General features: G+C 44.4%; 1 protein-coding gene across 1 annotated transcript in view; it reads left to right on the top strand.

Annotated features, from left to right (window-relative positions):
* Positions 1 to 469: 469 nt before the first annotated feature.
* Positions 470 to 18,234, top strand: part of COL9A2 (collagen type IX alpha 2 chain) — a 71,806-nt gene continuing 54,041 nt past the window's right edge. Inside the window, exons 1-7 of the mRNA XM_081335410.1 lie at positions 470 to 570; positions 5,394 to 5,468; positions 8,765 to 8,800; positions 11,288 to 11,350; positions 12,809 to 12,862; positions 16,156 to 16,191; positions 17,706 to 17,729. Coding sequence (XP_081191536.1) covers positions 508 to 570; positions 5,394 to 5,468; positions 8,765 to 8,800; positions 11,288 to 11,350; positions 12,809 to 12,862; positions 16,156 to 16,191; positions 17,706 to 17,729 — 351 coding nt within the window. The 5' untranslated portion in view covers positions 470 to 507. The remainder of the gene's footprint in view (positions 571 to 5,393; positions 5,469 to 8,764; positions 8,801 to 11,287; positions 11,351 to 12,808; positions 12,863 to 16,155; positions 16,192 to 17,705; positions 17,730 to 18,234) is intronic.

Here is an 18,234-nt window from a genome sequence, read left to right as displayed (position 1 = left end):
GCTCAGCGTCCTAACCCACTGAGCCACTGCATCCCTTTTAAGTTCATGCAATACCATACACTAAATGAACTGTACTCTTAATGCATTGTGTGAACTCATACATAAAAGTAAAATATTAATATTAATAATAATTGTACACTATTTGCAGTTACTTGTGTGATTGGGCAAGTGATGTATAGCCTAGTCTTGCAGCTTCAAATCTCTCCAGTGTCAATCACTGTGACCAATTTAACATAACTGGAATTTGATAGCTTTTCCATCTAGTCCTTCTTTCTCTGTTTCTGAATGTTTGCCTGCTTCAACTCCTGCCTGCAGTCTATGAGAAGAGCGGGGCGATAGAATAGCCTCAGTCAGTGGTTAAGGAAGGGCGTTTCAGTTCCCACCTTTTCCTCCCCTTTTCCCCAAATGCTAAATATTAAGGTTCCCACCTCCCTTCCTGACTTTCTCCGCTCCTCTTAGCTCTCTTCATTCAAAGGCTGGCTGTGTCCCAGCCTGAAGCTTCTAGATATGGCTAGATTGCTGGGACTCTGCCTCTTTCTCCAAAGCTTTGTCTTCTCCTTAGGCCAGTTGGTAAGTTCTCCCATCTTCTTCTTTTTTTAAAAAAAATGTATTGGGGGAAGATATAGAAGGTGCTGCTGATGACCTGAAAGGGAATAATGTTTGGGAAACAATGTCAGTCACCGTTGAGGATGCAGTGTTGGCAAAAGAATGGGCCAGTGCAAATGTACATGTGTCAACATCCTTTTCTGCATGCCTTAGAATCAGTATTGTGTAATTGGAAAGCCCTGGGCATTCTCAGACTCTGTGAGTTTGATTGTGTTTGTTTTGTGTTTCTGTGTGTTTTGGGGGTGAGAGGAGAAAATTCTTCTTGATTTACTTTGTATTCCTTCTATAGGTCTAGTCATTCTTGGAAGTTAGTTTCTTCTGACTTAATGGACTAGGTTTCTTTAGGTTTCAGTCTTTATATGCGTTGTGAGATGGTTTCTGCTGTCTCTATGTGCGCTTGGTTGGGAATAAGTTCCACTGACCTCTACAAGGTTTGCTTCTAAGCGGGTGTGCAAAATCACACTGCTACGGTGAGACTTTCAGTCCATTGGGCGGATAAACTATTTCTCGTTTAGTGGACAAGAAGTCCCAATGAACTTTATGGAGCCAATTTTGAGTCCTAAAATATCTGCATGGTCCGGGGCAGAATCTAGGTAGGTAAGACAGGTCTCCATCCAAAATCTGGGTTAGAGAACCAGTCGCATCAAAGAGGCAAGAAGGATGGTGGTGAGGATGGGGTGAAATTAAGATGAACTTATTTTGGAAACCCGTAAAAACACCCCTTTTGGAACAGGATGGTATAGACTTTCTTATCTGTTCCCCAAAGGCAGAACAGGCGACGAGAGAATGCAGGAGGGTTACAGTGGAAGACTATAGCATCCATTCCTCTGTTCTCAATGTTTCCTCTGCACGTATCTTCTGTAATTCAACAAAAAACAGGGAGGCTCTGTCTGGTGAAATTACTATCTTCCGACTGCGGTTTAAGAATGAATGAATGAACCTTTATTGTCAAAGTACAACCATGTATACATTGAGATTGGCTGAGCCTCCCTTCGTGCCCCCCCCACAACTCACAGTGACAACAAACCCTGCATCTTGTTACACCATGTGAGCTAATTGCACAACACACCGACCTCGTAAGTCAATCATACATAAAATTATTTCCCGTTCAAGAGCCTAACAGCCCATGGATAAAAGCTGTTCTTCAGCCTGTTGGTACGGCTGGCTATACGCCCTATATCTCCTACCCAATGGTAGGAGAGTAAAGAGGTACCGACCAGGGTGTGAGTCGTCCCTGAGAATTTTCCTCACTCTTCCAACAACAGCAAGTTGGCTGTTGTCTGGATAGCAGGCAAGAGTTGGAGTCAAATTAAGATTGCATTACATTTGAGTTTCAGAAGCAATCGTTTCCATGAGCAGCAAGGAATGTGAAAGTTACTCCTTTTAAGAAGGAGAGAGTTAGTGTCAGGATATCTGTGCCCATTTTATGATGCTGTCAGTCCCTGCTAGGAGCTGAGTGCTGCTTTCTGAAAAGAATCAAGTACTGTTATGTAGCGTGGTAAGGACAAAGAGGGCCATTCACTCATCAAATACCTTCTGGAAACCTTCACTGCAAAGGTGGTATTTTAAGTTCAGTAGTTCAGTTGTCTTCTTGGAACTTGCAAGCATTCCATACTCAAAATATCACCTTTAAATATATTTATTCATTTCCAACATTCACATAGCTGCCCACCTTCTAACCGACTCTGGGCCGCTCCCAGTCAAAATTAAGCAAAAGTGGAAATACGTAAACAGTTTCCTCAACTTTTTGAGGGAGGGAGGCATTGGGTGTTTGTTTGAAACCTGTGGCATTTTGATTACCCTGGAAGGCAGATGTTCTATGATACATGGCATTAATTAAAGGATTGAATTAGGAGTGAAACATTCTAGCTGATGACCCCAGAAAGTGAAAGTTGAGAGACTTGGGCCTATATTTTATGACAACTTGTTCTTACGTCTTATGACATCTTGAAGCTCATTTTAGCAATTTTGCTGCCCCCATCCCTAAATTAATTTCAGATTTAATTTAACTTAAATGCAGTTTGTCTGAGGGGAAGATATTGACTTTGTAGCCTTCTAGAGGCCCACAGTGGTTCCTTGTTTGCAATTCATTTCTGATTTAGTCTACCTATCTGTAGACAAGCACGCAAAAGTCTCAAACCAAGAGAATCAAGGAGAGATAATTATACTTCGTTTTGACATGTCCCCAAACAATTAGGATTCTTAACCCGACATTATTCTGCAAACAGGTTAAAGGTGAAAGACATAAAACTTTCCAAGTGGGCTCTCAGTGCAAGTAGGTTTGACATTTTATTTCTGAGGAAATAGATTTTGTCCACATGTCTACACAAACTCTAGAAGACCTAAAGCTGTTCAGCGATGGGGCAGACTAAGCTGGAAGTCTATCTATTAGAGATATTTCAGCAGAGGCTGGAGGTCCTTTGCCAGAGACTGTAAGAGCAGATCCAGTATTGAAAAAAGAAGGGTCCCCATGACCTTTAGATCCCATGGAGTCTAACAAGAGTAAGCATGATAGGCCCAGAAGGCAATAAGAAATGTTTTGAGTCTTTCTTTTCTCCCTTCTAATGGTATTTATGTGGTATTGTTGATTTCTTTTTGTCTGTCCTTTAGAGTAGGTAAAGTAACAGAATAACAGAATTGGAAGGGGACCTTGGGAGTCTTCTAGTCCATCTCCCTGCTCAAACAGGAAACCAGTTTCATTTCAGACAAATGGTTGTCCAAACCCTAACCCTAAAAACCTCCCAGGGTTGGTGCACACACAACTTCTGGAGACAAGCTGTTCCACTGATTAATTGGTCAAGAAGCAGACAGAGCGGAAGATTTCAGGAATGCTACTTTTCTGTTATAGGATCCAACCAAGGGAATCTTGGAAAGCCTACCAGAATGTCAATCTATCTGCTCTTATTCCAAACGGAATCCAAGTGGAGTTAAATTTTGAGTTTCTTTCTCGCGTCTTCTCCTCCTTTCCTGGGACTGAGTTTTCATTTAGTTTTCCATAAATTTCTTGCATGCCTTCACTGGTGTTATCTCCACGTGCTCCCCCACCTCTGAAGAGTCTCTTTTAAAAAGAAATATGGAGCTGTTCTTGCTCTTGAATTAGAAAACTTGAAATGGAGATTTAAGTGAACGAGTGCCAGCAAACAAAAGACTTATCAGTTAAAAGACAGCTTTCCTTTACATCTCTGAAAAAGTCCTGCTAAGGGACGGGACTGCACCTACGTTGTGACACCTGAAACAACACTTTCTCAATGGGGTTTCGTCCTTCATTCCCAATGTATTGGGATGCAACACTCAGAGCTGCAAAATTAAGCAATAACTGTCTAAATGTAAAGAAGAAATATCTAATTGATTTGCAAAGACTTAAAGGCTGACTACTTCCATACTTTAAGGACTATCTATTTTACGAGCTGCTTTACAGCTTAAAAAAAGATAGGCCCCATGTTCACTTTAGTTCTTTAAATATATGTAATTATTCACAAGTACTTATCCTATTTTAGAAAGCTATAACTTCTGTGACAATCTTAAATTCACGGTTTGCTCTTTATGTTGCATTATTATTTTTATTTTTTCATGTTCTCTCTGGACCTTGTTATAAATAATAATAATAATAATAATAATAATAATAATAATAATAATAATAATAATAATAATAATAATAAATGACAGATCTGTATGAGAAATAGGTAACTCAAGCAAAGAAGTCAAGCTGCATGCTACTGGGGGAAGCCACTTCTTTTTAGAACTGTAATTCAGAGAAAATATGTGCTCATTTCACAATGAGTTTCTTAGGAAATGAACTACTGCTAAGGTACTCTTAATCCCAAATATAGTACATCCAGGACCGCATTTTTTTAAGAACTAAAAAGGGATTGTTCCTCCTCTGAATGAGATATTATAATTCCAACCTCTGGGCAAAGTAGCAATTGAAATATTACTGTCATTTCCCCCCCCCTCTTCTTTTTTTTCTCTTTTGGATTGAGTGTTTCAAAACTAAAATGTGTTTTAACCTTTCAGTCAATTGGATAAAATTGCACTGCGGCATTTTTTTTGGACTTGGTCTGAATGCCGATCGGGCTTTTCCGGTGGGTGGTTCTGGAGAGTGGCCAAAGAGTCTGGTTGGGCCCCCTGGACTCATGATTGTCCCTTCCTGGCATTTGCCCTATGATTTTCAGGGTTAAGCAAGACTTCTCCAGCCTCTTCTCCAGCCACGGTGTCTCTCAAGATTTGGTGATCCTCAAGAGTCTCTCCTGTTTTCAGTGTGGTTCTCAAACATGGATGGGTCTTCCCAAGTTTCTGTTTTCCCACCCAATTGCCAGGGTGCTTGAGTTTGGATTGACTGAAGACTTGTTTTAATGATCCAACCAAGCTCTGAGGAGCTTCAGACCTCCAGGGCCTCATCAAATATTAGGGTGACGCTGAGGTCCGAATTCAGAATATATTTGGCCTAAGGCAGTAGTCTTCAAACGTGGCCACTTTTAAGACTTATGGACTTCAACTCCCAGAATTCCTCAGCCAGCCCTGGCCTAAGGGGTTCCCCACAGGTCTGCTCTGGGTTGCAGTTTGCCCTTCAGTCCCCATCCTTGCATAGCCCTATAGATTCCAAGCCCTTCTAGGGGAAAAGGTCCCAGCAGCTGCAATCCAAAGATCCTTTCCATCGGCCATATCTCTTTTTTCCCCCACTCTTATTTTGCAATGGTGGAAGAAGTGCCACGGGTTCAGCTCTTCTTCTGTTTTCCTGCGGTTCTTTTCCTCCACTAAATAACTTTTTTCTCCCTTTCTTTCCTTAGCAAGGTCCGCCAGGAGAACCTGGGCCACGGGGCCCTCCAGGCCCGCCCGGTGTGCCAGGATCGGACGGCATTGATGTGAGTCCACCGCTTAGCTCAGAAGCCAAAGCAGGCAGGGAGAGCACCTCTGCGCACAAAGATGGGCATTGTATCCAGAAGGAAATGTGAGGCTCTGTCCCTCCCGTGTGGCCCAAGGTTGCAGGGAGGAGGGGGAGGAGTTGCTGTGGGCTCACTCCCCCCCCTCCCCAACTGGCTTCAGCTGCAAAATTATCCAAAGCCAGCACACCCTATTTTATTTATTTATTTTTTCCGCAGGGAATTTTGCAGCAAAATTGTGAGAGCAGCAGAAGGGGAAGTTTGCAATTGGCCCTCAGCAGCCTTCATTCGTTCACTGGTTTTTAAGCAGAAGTGTTAACTTTTTTTTCCTCCTCCCAAGTGAAGGTAGAAAGGATTCTGTGACTATGGGAAATAGTCCTGCTGGTTACTTTTGGAAGATGGAGTTGTGGGGGGGGGGGAGGAGAGAGAAATGGGGTGGGGAAATAAAACTGAACTAGTTTGCTAACTTGGAGATGAAATTTGCAACCTGCAGCCGCTGTCCCTAAAGAGAGTCGGAGTCTAATTTAATCCTTCTCTCTTTCCTTTCTTAGCAATGGAACATTATTCATAGAGGTTTTCAGTGTGTGTCTGTATTGGCAGTATATTGGCAGTGTAGTCCTTGACTTACAATGCTTTATTTAAGTGACCGTTTGAGGTTAGAACAGCACTGAAAAAAGTGTTTTTCACACGATTGCTGCAGCATCCCCACGGCCATGTGATCGAAATTCAAATGCTGGGCAACTGGCATGTATTTATGACGGTTGCAGTGTTCCGGGGTCATGTGATCACCTTTTGAGATCTTCTGACAAGCAAAGTCAATGGGGAAGCCTGATTCACTTAACTGTGTTACTAAGCTTTAACAACTGCAGTGATTCATTTAACAATTGTGGCAAGAAAGGTCATAAAATAGGCCAAAACTCACTTAACAATTGTCTCGCTTAGCCACAGAAATTTGGGGCTCAAGTGTGGTCGTAAGTCAAGGACTACCTATACAGAAATTGGTATCCGGACTGAAGTAGAGAAATATGGAGACTTTGAATTTCAGTGTGATTTGAAGTGCAAGTTTCTAGTCCTTATGGCTGCGTGCAAGCAGGCACATACAAACACATAGGGATTTGGGGAAACCCATGGGAGTAAAAATGAAGAAGTCAGAGGCCTCATGGTATTAAGGAAGTACCAGCTCTGGGGTTTTACTGTCCTGGCCATTGTTTTCCACCATCCTCTCCAATCATTTTTGGTTACCTTGATCAGGATGATGAATTTTTCTTTCCCCAAATACTTCATTTCTATATGATAGAAGGAGTTACAAGTTGCTGGCAATGTGGTTTTCGAACCTGGATGGTTCCTCCAAGAGTGCCCCCCCCCCAAGTTTCTGTTTTCCTGCCTTACACTGAGGGTGTTTGAGAGGTCCTTGGTTCTCTATGAGCTTAGTTGTTTTCTTGCAGACATTTCATTACCCAAATTAAGTAACATCATCAATGCTAGCACTCATTAACAGAATACCAGAGTTGGAAGGGACCTTGGAGGTCTTCTAGTCCTTCTCAGGTAGGAAACCCTATATCATTTCAGGTTGTCCAGTCTCTTCTTAAAAGCCTCCAGTGATGGAGCACCCACAACTTCTGAAGGCAAGTCGTTCCACTGATTGTTCTAACTGTCAGGAAATTTCCACGTAGTTCTAGGCTGCTTCTCTCCTTGATTAGTTTCCATCCATTGCTTCTTGTCCTGCCTTCAGGTGCTTTGAAGAATAGGTTGACCCCCCTCCTTCTTTGTGGCAGCCCCTGAGATATTGGAACACTGCTATCATGTCATCCCTAGTCCTTTTCATTAAACTAGACATACCCAATTCCAGCAACTGTTCTTTATATGTTTTAGCCTCCAATCCCCTAATCATCTTTGTTGTTCTTCTCTATACTCTTTCTTGTTTGCAACATGGTGAACTTTTTTACATTATAGTGATTATGTTACCTACTTTGGGTAATGAAATGTCTGCAGGAAAACCACCAAGCTCAGAGAGCATCAAGGACTCCTCATTTCAACCCTGAACTACAAATATTTTCCTTTATTTGTAGGGTGTATGAGTTTGGGATGCAGTGGCTCAGTGGGTTAGGACGCTGAGCTTGTCAATCAGAAGGTCGGCAGTTTGGCGGGTTGAATCCCGAGTGACGCGTAACAGAGTGAGCGCCTGTTACTCGTCCCAGCTTCTGCCAACCTAGCAGTTCGAAAGCACGTAAAAATGCAAGTAGAAAAATAGGGACCACTACGGTGGGAAGGTAACAGCGTTCTGTGCGCCTTTGGCGTCTAGTCATGCCGGCCACATGACCACGGAGACGTCCTCGGACAAGCGCTGGCTCTTCGGCTTTGAAATGGAGATGAGCACCGGCCCCTAGAGTCGGAAACGACTAGCACGTATGTGCGGGGGAACCTTTACCTTATGAGTTTGGATTGTTCAAGATCTGTTTTATTGAGTTTGCTGTCTCCTTAGAAGTATTTTTTATTTTTATTTTTTTTATTTATTTTAATTCCATTTATATCCCGCCCTTCTCCGAAGACTCAGGGCGGCTTACAAGCTTAGCAGGAGCCTTCATTCTATGTATATGCCTGCTTATTAGGGCTTTCACACACACACCCCAAGCGGCATTATTACAAAGTCAGCTTATTGCCCCCAACAATCTGGGTCCTCATTTTACCTACCTCGGAAGGATGGAAGGCTGAGTCAACCTGGAGCCTGGTGGGATGCGAACCTGCACTAATTGCAGGCAGCTGGTGTTACTTAAGGAGGCATTAGCCCACTGCTCCACCAAGGCTAGGGAGAGCCTAACTGTTGGCATTAGTGTTTTCTCTGATGAGCCATCCTGAAGCCCAGGGCCGCCTCCCTGGCTGCTCAGCTTCCCAGTCTCAGAAGGGTCCAGGAGAGGCCTTCCCTTGGAGTCGAATGGAATGGTGAGAAGCCAGGGAAGCTGGAGACAAAATAGTCCCACGAAAGGCAGGACGTTTGCCCTCCCATCATGTCCCACGCTTCACTAAGCCAGTGCAAGAACATCTAATCCCAAGGCAACTTCCCCTGGATTCTTCTCTTCGAAGGACATTTGGCAATCCGAGCAGAGCTTTGAGCTTTGAGAGTGAAACGTGCAGTCTCTAAATTTGATAAATAAACAAAATATTGCTGCTCTATCAGATGCTTTGTTTTTGCCTTGAAAGGATGACTTCCCAAAAGGGGGCTGAAAAACTATCAAACCGATTAATAATGACTATTCTTTTTTTCTTCTTCTCCTCCGTAGGGTGATAAAGGTCCCCCCGGTGCAGCAGGCATTCCTGTAAGTATGCTGACTTTGCAAGCCACGATCTGCAGGTTTCTTATGCCTACATTAATATACAAGGCTCAGGATATGGGGCAGAACACCAGAGGGAGTCCTGCAGCTATTTTCAGGGTCTCGTTTTTTGCTAGATGTTGCAAAAATAGCATATTTTGAAGACACTCTTTGTGGACAACTAGAGTATAAGTAGTCCTTGACCTATGACCAGTTGCTTGGCAACCATTCAAAAGTTATGATGCACCTACCTTGATCTACATATGACCCATTTCAGATGATCGGGCTGCTTCTATAGTCACATGACCAAACTTCAGCCATGCAGGAACACAGTTGACTAGGGGGATTTCCAAGATCATGCAGTCATGTGACTGTGTTTTATTTCCATTTTATTTTATTTATTTTGGCAAAACTATGCCCATAATGGGGATGCGGTGGCTCAGTGGGTTGGGACGCTGAACTTGTCGATCAGAAGGTCGGTAGTTTGGCGGGTCGAATCCCGAGTGCCGCATAACAGAGTGAGCGCCTGTTACTCATGCCAGCTTCTGCCAACCTAGCAGTTCGAAAGCATGTAAAAATGCAAGTAGAAAAATAGGGACCACTCCGGTGAGAAGGTAACAGCGTTCCATGTGCCTGTGGTGTCTAGTCATGCCAGCCACATGACCACGGAGACGTCCTTGGACAAGCGCTGGCTCTTCGGCTTTGAAACGGAGATGAGCACCGGCCCCTAGAGTCGGAAACGATTAGCATGCATGTGCGGGGGAACCTTTACCTTTACCTTTATGCCCATAATAAACCATGGGTTTGCTTTATTACCATAGGGTTTGTTTTATGACCACTGTGGTCACATAATAACTGCTGCAAAAAGGGTTGTAAAATCAGGTCAGTCACCTGATGACTGATCCATTTTACAACAGTCACAACTTACAACCGCAATGAACAGGCTCCATCACAGTCATATGGCAAGGAAGTCCTTGGCTTGCAACCATTCATTTAGTCACCAAAGTTACAACAGAATTGAAAAAAAGTGACTCAGATGAATTTTTACACCTGGACTGGACTGGACTAGGAGAGGAGAGGACAGGACAGGAGAGGACAGAATAGAATAGCAGAGTTGGAAGGGACCTTGGAGGTCTTCTAGTCCAGCCCTCTGCTCAGGCAGGAGACAACCATTTCAGATAAATGGTTGTCCCATCTCTTCTTAAAAACATCCAGTGTTGGAGCATTCACAATGTCTGGAGGGAGGTTCTACTGATTAATTGTTCTCACTGTCAGGAAATTTCTCCTTAGTTCCAGGTTGCTTCTCTCTTTGACTAGTTTCCATCCGTTGCTTCTTGTCCTGCCTTCAGGCGCTCTGGAGAATAGCTTGACTACTTCTTCTTTGTGGCAGCCCCTGAGATATTGGAACACTGCTATCATGTCCCCCCTCTTCCTTCTCTTCATTAAACTAGATCTACCCAGTTCCAGCAACCATTCCTTGTATGTTTTTGTGGAGCAGCTTTCACAAGAGATCGATGGAACGTTAGGGTGCTTCCAAGTGAAATAGGCAGAATGCAGAGATGCAGTCATTATGAAGCTTTATTCATCGACAGGTTATATAAAAAGAGCTATATGGCATGGAAGCATCCATGCTTGTAAGATAGAGAATGCATGCGAGAGAATAGAAAGAGAAGCAGAACTAGAAGCTTAGAGGCAGCCCCAGAGCAGAGGTATTTATGGGGGGTCTCGGCCCCTCCCTAGCCATAAAACTCTCTCGCCAATGGGGCTGCTGCAGGGGAGCAAAGAAGCCTCTTTGCTCCATCTGATGACCTATTTGGGGAACTGCCATGGGCTGGCACAAAACATGTAACAGTTTTAGCCTCCAGTCCCCTAATCTTTGTTGCTCTTCTCTGTCCTCTTTAGTCTCAACAACTTTTTTTACTTACAACTGTTGCAGCATCTCTGTGGTCACATGATCAAAATTTGGGTGTTCATATTTATGGCAGTTGCAGTGTTCCAGGGTCATGTGATCCCCTTTTGTGACCTTCCTGGCTGGTTTCCGACAAGCAAAGTCAGTGGGGAAAGCCAGATTTGCTTAATAACTGCATGATTCACTGAGCATCTGTAGTGATTTGCTTAACAACTGTGGCAAAAAGAGGTCTTTAAAGGGGGTACAACTCATTTAACAACTGTCTTGCCTAGCAATGGAAATTTTGGGCTCAGTTGTGGTCGTGAGTCAAGGACTACCTGTATTTTAATTGGGGGAAATGAGGGAATTTTGACAGTCTAACTTGCCCTTCCCAGATAGGCATTTTCCAGATACGTTGGGAATACGGATTCCATCCTTCTCACCCAGCATGGCTAAAATCAGGATTGCATGTCCCAATAGATCTGGAGAGCATGAAGTTGAAAAACAACAGCTTAAGTTTTTCCAGAAGAGCTAGGCACGAGGCCCCTGCTTCTTCTTGAATTTTTGAAGACTCTCTTAATACCTACATCATTTCTTTGCAACAGGGAACCAAAGGAGATCCAGGCCTGCCAGGACCAGATGGAGCTGCAGGAAAACCCGGAATAGATGTGAGTAGTTGCTCAACCCAAAATCTGAACCGCATATTTTATCATTGCTTTTTTTAATTCTGTCTTCTACCCTGATTGCAAGCTCTGACGCTCCATTCTTCCAATCCGCTTTAGTGTGCTTTTACAAGTTTATGCATTATGCTTGACTTGGTTCGCTGCTATTATGGTTAACAACCACCCTGTTACATCCATCACTCTCCAATGATCAAATGTAGGCAGTCATTTTCTAAGTCTAGGCCCTGAGTCTAGGTCTAAGGTTCAGTCTAAATATTGTAAAGGAGGCTGGAGGAAAGCAAAGACTATCTCTCCTTTGAGGGCACCATTGGCATAGTGTTATGTAGTGGGTCCGACGCAAGGAAGAGACGCCAGCCGGAGTACGTGTTCAGCTCTTTATTGGGGGGGGAACGTACTGAGGAACAAGGGTTACCTGGCCTCCTTAAATACCTAGCCAGGTAGGCATCCAGCCAATGGGGTTGGCCCTAGGTTTCCCGCCGAAACTAGGTTTCCCGCCAAAACCATCCAGGCCAACGCCCCCTGGTGGCTGTTGCTATGCAGATGCCTGCATTGGATACATAACACATAGAGTCCCTTTATTTTCTGCCTTCCGGTTGCTGTTGGTAAGTGACTCTTGTGCCATTATTAAGTTCAACATCCTATGGATTTGCGACCTCTTGCTGGCTTCCCCATTGATTTTGCTTGTAGGAAGCCAACAGAAGTTTCTGTTGTTTAAGTGAGACGTTCGTTAACTGAGTTTTGCCCCATTTTACAACCTTTCTCGCCACAGTTATTAAGTGAATCACTGCAGTTGATAAGTTAAGTGAATCTGGCTTCCCCATTGGCTTTGCTTGTCAGAAGGTTGCAAAAGGCGAACAAGTGACCTTGGGACACGGCAACGGAAACACAGTCACTTTTTTCCAGTGCCGTTGTGATTTTGAACAGTTGCTAAACGAACCGTTGTAAATCAAGGGCTACCTATAAATATTTTTCAACTACCTTCCCTCACAGCCCCAAATTGCCAGAAACTCAAGGTTGTGTCCTAGAGTGTTAGTAACCAAGGGACCTTGCTAGATCCTTTTAATATAGAAAGCTTTCGTTGAGAGTCAACCTGCCACAATTTGCTCTCCTCCAGATTGGCTGGAGCAGAATTCTCCAGCCAGAGTGGATGAGACTTGCACTTCAGCAGATCCATGGGGCTCTGGGTTCTTATTTACAAGATTAATTTGCTTCATATAAGTATGCAAATATATGCAAACACATGCTTCTCCCCCCAAATAAACAACAACAACCCACCTTGATTTGACACTTGCTAATTCCTTGATCTTTCTCTTCTTGGCTTACTTTCCAGGCTTCAGCAAAGCTTGTACTTCTCTCTTACAAATGCTGGTTGATACCCACAAGCTGATCCCTATAATTCTCCTTCTTATCTTTTTTTTTCTTTTTGTTTGTTTCTTCTGGCAGGGCGTTACAGGAGCGAAAGGAGAGCCAGGCCGTGTTGGGGGACCAGGTCCCAAAGTGGGTAACTCTTTCTCTGCCTGGGGGAGAGATTTTGATGCATGTAATGTGCTGAAGTGACTGAAGCACCCTTCCTCAGCTTCTTATTCCCCACGTGTTGGAATTGCACCTCCAGATATCCCTAGTCAGCCTCACACATATGGGTGTGTGTGTGTGTGTGTGTGTGTGTGTGTGTGTGTGTGTTTGTGTGTGTGTGTGTGTGTTTGTGTCACAGTTTGGAGAAAACTGCTTTGAAATAAGGCGCAGGATAAAGAACTGTTGGAGAACGACTCTCTCATCTCTCTACCTCACTATCATTTCTCTGTCTTCTATCGTATCTATTTACCTCTCACCTCTTTCTCTATTTCTTTATCGACGGAATCATACAAAACATAGGGCTGGAAGGGACCTTTGAGGTCTTCTATCTTCTAGTCAAGGCAGGAGATCTCATACCATTCCCAACAAGGGGCTCTCCACTCTATCTTTGGAAACTCTAGTGATGGAGCACCTACAACTCCAGGAGGCATCCTTTCCTTTCCTTTCCTTTCCTTTCCTTTCCTTTCCTTTCCTTTCCTTTCCTTTCCTTTCCTTTCCTTTCCTTTCCTTTCCTTTCCTTTCCTTTCCTTTCCTTTCCTTTCCTTTCCTTTCCTTTCCTTTCCTTTCCTTTCCTTTCCTTTCCTTTCCTTTCCTTTCCTTTCCTTTCCTTTCCTTTCCTTTCCTTTCCTTTCCTTTCCTTTCCTTTCCTTTCCTTTCCTTTCCTTTCCTTTCCTTTCCTTTCCTTTCCTTTCCTTTCCTTACCTTACCTTACCTTACCTTACCTTACCTTACCTTTTGCTTTTCTTCTTTTTTCTTTTTTCTTTTTCTTTTCTTTCTTTCTTCTTCTTTTTTCCTTCCTTCCTTCCTTCCTTCCTTCCCTCCCTCCCTCCCTCCCTCCCTCTCCCTCTCCCTCTCCCTCTCCCTCTCCCTCCTCCTCTTTCTCTCTCTTTTAGTTGGTTACCTGCTTTGTATGATGGGCTAAGGCATTGAGCTGTCATATGATGGCGAACCACAAACTACCTGGTCCCATTGTAGTTGGGTTTACCTTATCACACTTCAGCCAGAAAGCAAGGCTACCAGGGAACCATGGGAACAAACAGGTGGCTTTGAAAGCAGATCTGATACTAAACACTTCATGGGAAAGTAGACTAATTCTTTGTTTAGGAGGGTAGGGACTTTTCACCACAACGTTTGCTTGGGAGGAGATCAAACCTGACTAGCAGTGATGATGTTACCCTAGTTTGGGTAATGAAACATCTGTAAGAAAGCAACCAAGCTCAGAGAGCACCAAGGACCCCTTCAACCAGACCTTATTTTCCCCAGGAGTGGTCTTCCCAGAAATCGCCATCCCTTATGTAGCTATTCGTCTTGGAATAAAAGCTTCAGTCAGGCCCCCACAGAGTCAGGGGCAACATGTGTGCCAGGAAGCCATCATCAAAATGCCATAACTAAAACATTTGTAATAGACACAAAAATGCAAGTGCGTAGCTGTGTCATGTCAATATGATTGTGGCTTGCGATGGATGCCACCAGCTTCAGTCATTGCGATTGCCATCCTAACAGTCTGGTGAGATGGAACAAAGGCTGAGAAATGCGGTAATCCTCTTAATCATCCCTGACGGGCGTTTAACAGCAAACGGGCTTTCTAGTGCCACGAGTAGAGTTCCATCTAGCTTTGCTCTGACTTTATAGAAACAGTACCATTTCTGCATAAAATGTAATGGCAGGTAGGTGAGGGTGCCTGCCTCCAAGGGGTGCAAAAATCCACATATTGCTGTGATGACATACAAAGTAGTACCTAGAACAGGGGTAGGCAACCTTGGCTCTTTTACGACTCGTGGACTTCAACTCCCAGAATTCCTGAGCCAGCATAGCTGACTCAGGAATTCTGGGAGTTGAAGTCCACGAGTCGTAAAAGAGCCAAGGTTGCCTACCCCTGACCTAGAACATAGAATCATAGGGCTGAAAGGGACCTCATAGGTCTTCTAATCCAACCCCCTGTTTAAGGCAAGAGACCTTATACCATCCTGCTCAAATCGTTGTCTAGTTTATTTTTGAAAACCTCCAGCGACGGAGCATCCACAACTGCAGGAGGCTGCTGGCATCAGGATTGCCAGGAAGGGCATGCAGACTTTTCTCAGTTGGGTGAGAACCGTCCGTTGGGTTGTGTTCTACTTCCAAAAAAGGTTTGGGGTTCAGCTTTGCAGAAAGGAATGCAAGTGCTGTGATGTACAGGAGATGTGTAGGACTGTAAACAAGCTAAAAAAAAAAGTAGAGGGCCTTTCTCTTTTGTCATATTTGGAACATTTCCTTTGAAGCACATCTGTCTTCAGCCTCATGGATGCTGGGAAACGTATCCCAAGATCCATGACTGGCCTCAGCTTTTGATCCTGGTTTCTAACACCATGATCTGCTGCTGAAGAATTATTTATTTATTTATTTATTTATTTGATTTATATACCGCCCTTCTCCCGAAGGACTCAGGGCGGTGTACAGGGCAATAAAAATAAGAATACAGGATACAAGATTTAAAGTTAAATGATTGTGCCCAATGTAGTAAGTTAGTTAAAAATAATGTTAAAGCCCCAAACCCATCAGGCCAGGCCGGCTTGTTCGAATAGATAAGTTTTTAGATCACGCCGGAAGGAGCGAAGGTCGGGGGCCATCCGGAGTTCAGCCGGTAAGCGGTTCCACAGGTCTGGCGCGCCCACAGAGAACGCCCTCCCCCTGGGGGTCACCAGCCGACATTCTCTGACCGGTGGCACCCTGAGGAGGCCCTCTCTGTGGGAATGTACAGGACGGAGGGAAGTTGACGCCGGCAGTAGGTTCTCCCGTAGGTAATCCGGACCCATGCCATGTAGGGCTTTGTATGTCATCACCAGCACCTTGAATTTCACCCGGAAGGCAACAGGAAGCCAATGCAGCTCACGGAGCAGAGGTGTAACATGGGAGTATCGGGAGACCCCCAAAAGAAGAATGAAGGGCAAAGGTCCCTGTGTCTGTTAGGCATGGAAGAAGAGCTACTGTAGGTCATCATTGCTACCTGGGACAGACTGCCTGGTTTTCTTCTTTTCCTTGCTGATGATGGAAGTTGCCCAAAAAAAATATCCAGGCCTCTCAACAGGTGGCAGATCAGGTTTGGGACCTTGGTGCTCGTTCCCTGCATCTGCCCCAAGAAATGAGCATTTGGGAAACCTCTGAAATGGGAAGTTGAATCAAAAGTCTTGTTTTGTGGCTCCTGCTACATGGCTTTTCTCTTTTCTCTCGCGATGATACAGGGTCAGCTTGGGCTTCCAGGACCACCAGGGCTCCCAGTAAGTATCTGCTTTTATTTCCACGTGCTGGATGAGAAAATGCCGAGCTGAAATGCCTCCAGTGTACACAGTAATGCCAGATTTAACGCAACTAGGGGAAGTCATTGGTTTTCCAATCGTGGCTTGATATTTTTTTTTTTGATCTAGCCAGGACTCCTCTAGAGGCCAGCAAAAGCCAAGCCTTTGTGTATGACATTAGATTGTTAACAATACAAAAGATTGTTGGATTGTTAGGTTGTGTTCTGTACCAGCCTGCTACCGGCCTTGCAGAAAAGGCAACCCCTTTACAGACGGCAAAAGGCTGGAATACGTCTGCCAAATTTATTACAAAAACAAACAAAACATGAAACAAGATACCGGAGCTTTGAAACTCTATCGGAGCGGTTGCTTTCAGCAAACCAGCCCTCCCCCAAACATTCCCTTTATAAAGAGTTCAGGGCGTGGCCTCTCTTTGCCTCCTTCCGAGAAGTCCCACAGCCTTCCTCTACTTGCTCCTACTTGACTGCCTCCTGCGTCGGGCGTCCTTGAACAGGGCCAGCTGTGGGTCATCTTCATCCACACTGTCAGGCTCACACAGCTGGGTCTGGGTCTCCACCAGGTAGGAGGGGCCTGGCTGGGGGCTCTGCGGAGCCTCAAAGCCATCATCAGCAAGTTCTTCAACACCCCCCTCCTCCCCCTCATCTGAGTCATCCGACCCAACTGCCGAACCCACAGGCTGACCCTGAATCACAACAGGTTGTTAACAAAAGAGCCATGGTGGTGCAGTGGTTAGAATGCAGTATTGTAGGCTACTTCTGCTGACTGCCGACATTTTGGCAGTTCGAGTCTCACTGAAGGTTGACTCAGCTTTCCATCCTTCCAAGGTGGGTAAAATGGGGACCCAGATTATTGGAGGCAACATGCTAACTTTGTAAACCACTTAGATAAGGCTGTAAAGCACTGTGAAGCGGTATGTAAATCTAAGTGCTATTGCTATTGCTAATACATCACGCAAGAATGCAAATTTCTCTGAACCTGCAGAAAATCAGAATTTTCTGATTCATTTGGCAGCGGGATCCCCTAATGGAGCATAGAAATGGGCTCAGGTTTTGCCCAAACCCCTTTTGGTCTTGGAACATTCCTATGGAGAACCAGAATTAAACCGTAAATATTTACCTGATCCGTATTTAATGCAGTGCCACTAGACCCAACTCAGATCCCAGAGGTGCCCTTACAAAATTAAGTCATGGGTGGCTGCAGCCAGGTAATTAATTTCCCTCCGGCCATAGAAGTGTTTTATGGTTGGCCATGCCCAGCACGGTGATAATTTTGTGAGAATCGCTCTAGTATGTTCTCCAATTCTACTTGTCTGCCATTGTTGAAAAGTTATGACCCCCTGCCCCCCAATTCAGTGATTGGAGAAAAGCAAGATGTTTTCTGACTCTTGGAAGTTTTGGTGCCAGTGCTACAGCGCTTAATTTTTCAGCAATGGCCCTCATTGAAAAATGATAACCTATTGTATCTCTTTGTTTCAGGGACCCGGAGTTCCAGGGCCTCCCGTAAGTGTGGCTTGTGACATGTTGGGTTAGGCTGGTGATAGGTAGTGTGTGCTTGATGACAGTAGAGAAAAAAATTGCTTGGTTCTCATTTAAATGCAAAATCATCAAGTAACTCCTGAACGATGACCATTCGAAATGACGAGGGTGCTGAAAACTGTGGCTTGTTATTGGTCCTTGACTGTCACAGCATCCCCATGATTACATGAACCGGGTGCTTGGCAACTAACATGCATTTATTATGACAGTTGCCATGTCCCGGAGTCGCTTGTGACCTTCCCAGCGAGCTTCCAACAAGCAAAGTCAAGTAAGGGAAGCTGGATTTTCTGCCTGATTCACTTAACAACCGCAGTGATGCCCTTAACAATCGTGGCAAAAAAGGTCAGGCACGACCAGCATAGCATAGCATAGCATAGCATAGCATAGCATAGCATAGCATAGCATAGCATAGCATAGCATAGCATAGCATAGCATAGCATAGCATAGAATATAGAGAAGAATATGAAGT

Source organism: Vipera berus, assembly GCF_964194415.1.
Source record: "Vipera berus genome assembly, chromosome: 9".
In the NCBI taxonomy this organism is placed as follows: Eukaryota; Metazoa; Chordata; class Lepidosauria; order Squamata; family Viperidae; genus Vipera; species Vipera berus.
The sequence above is the reverse complement of the archived record's forward strand: the minus strand, read 5'-3'. Positions and strand labels throughout refer to the sequence as shown.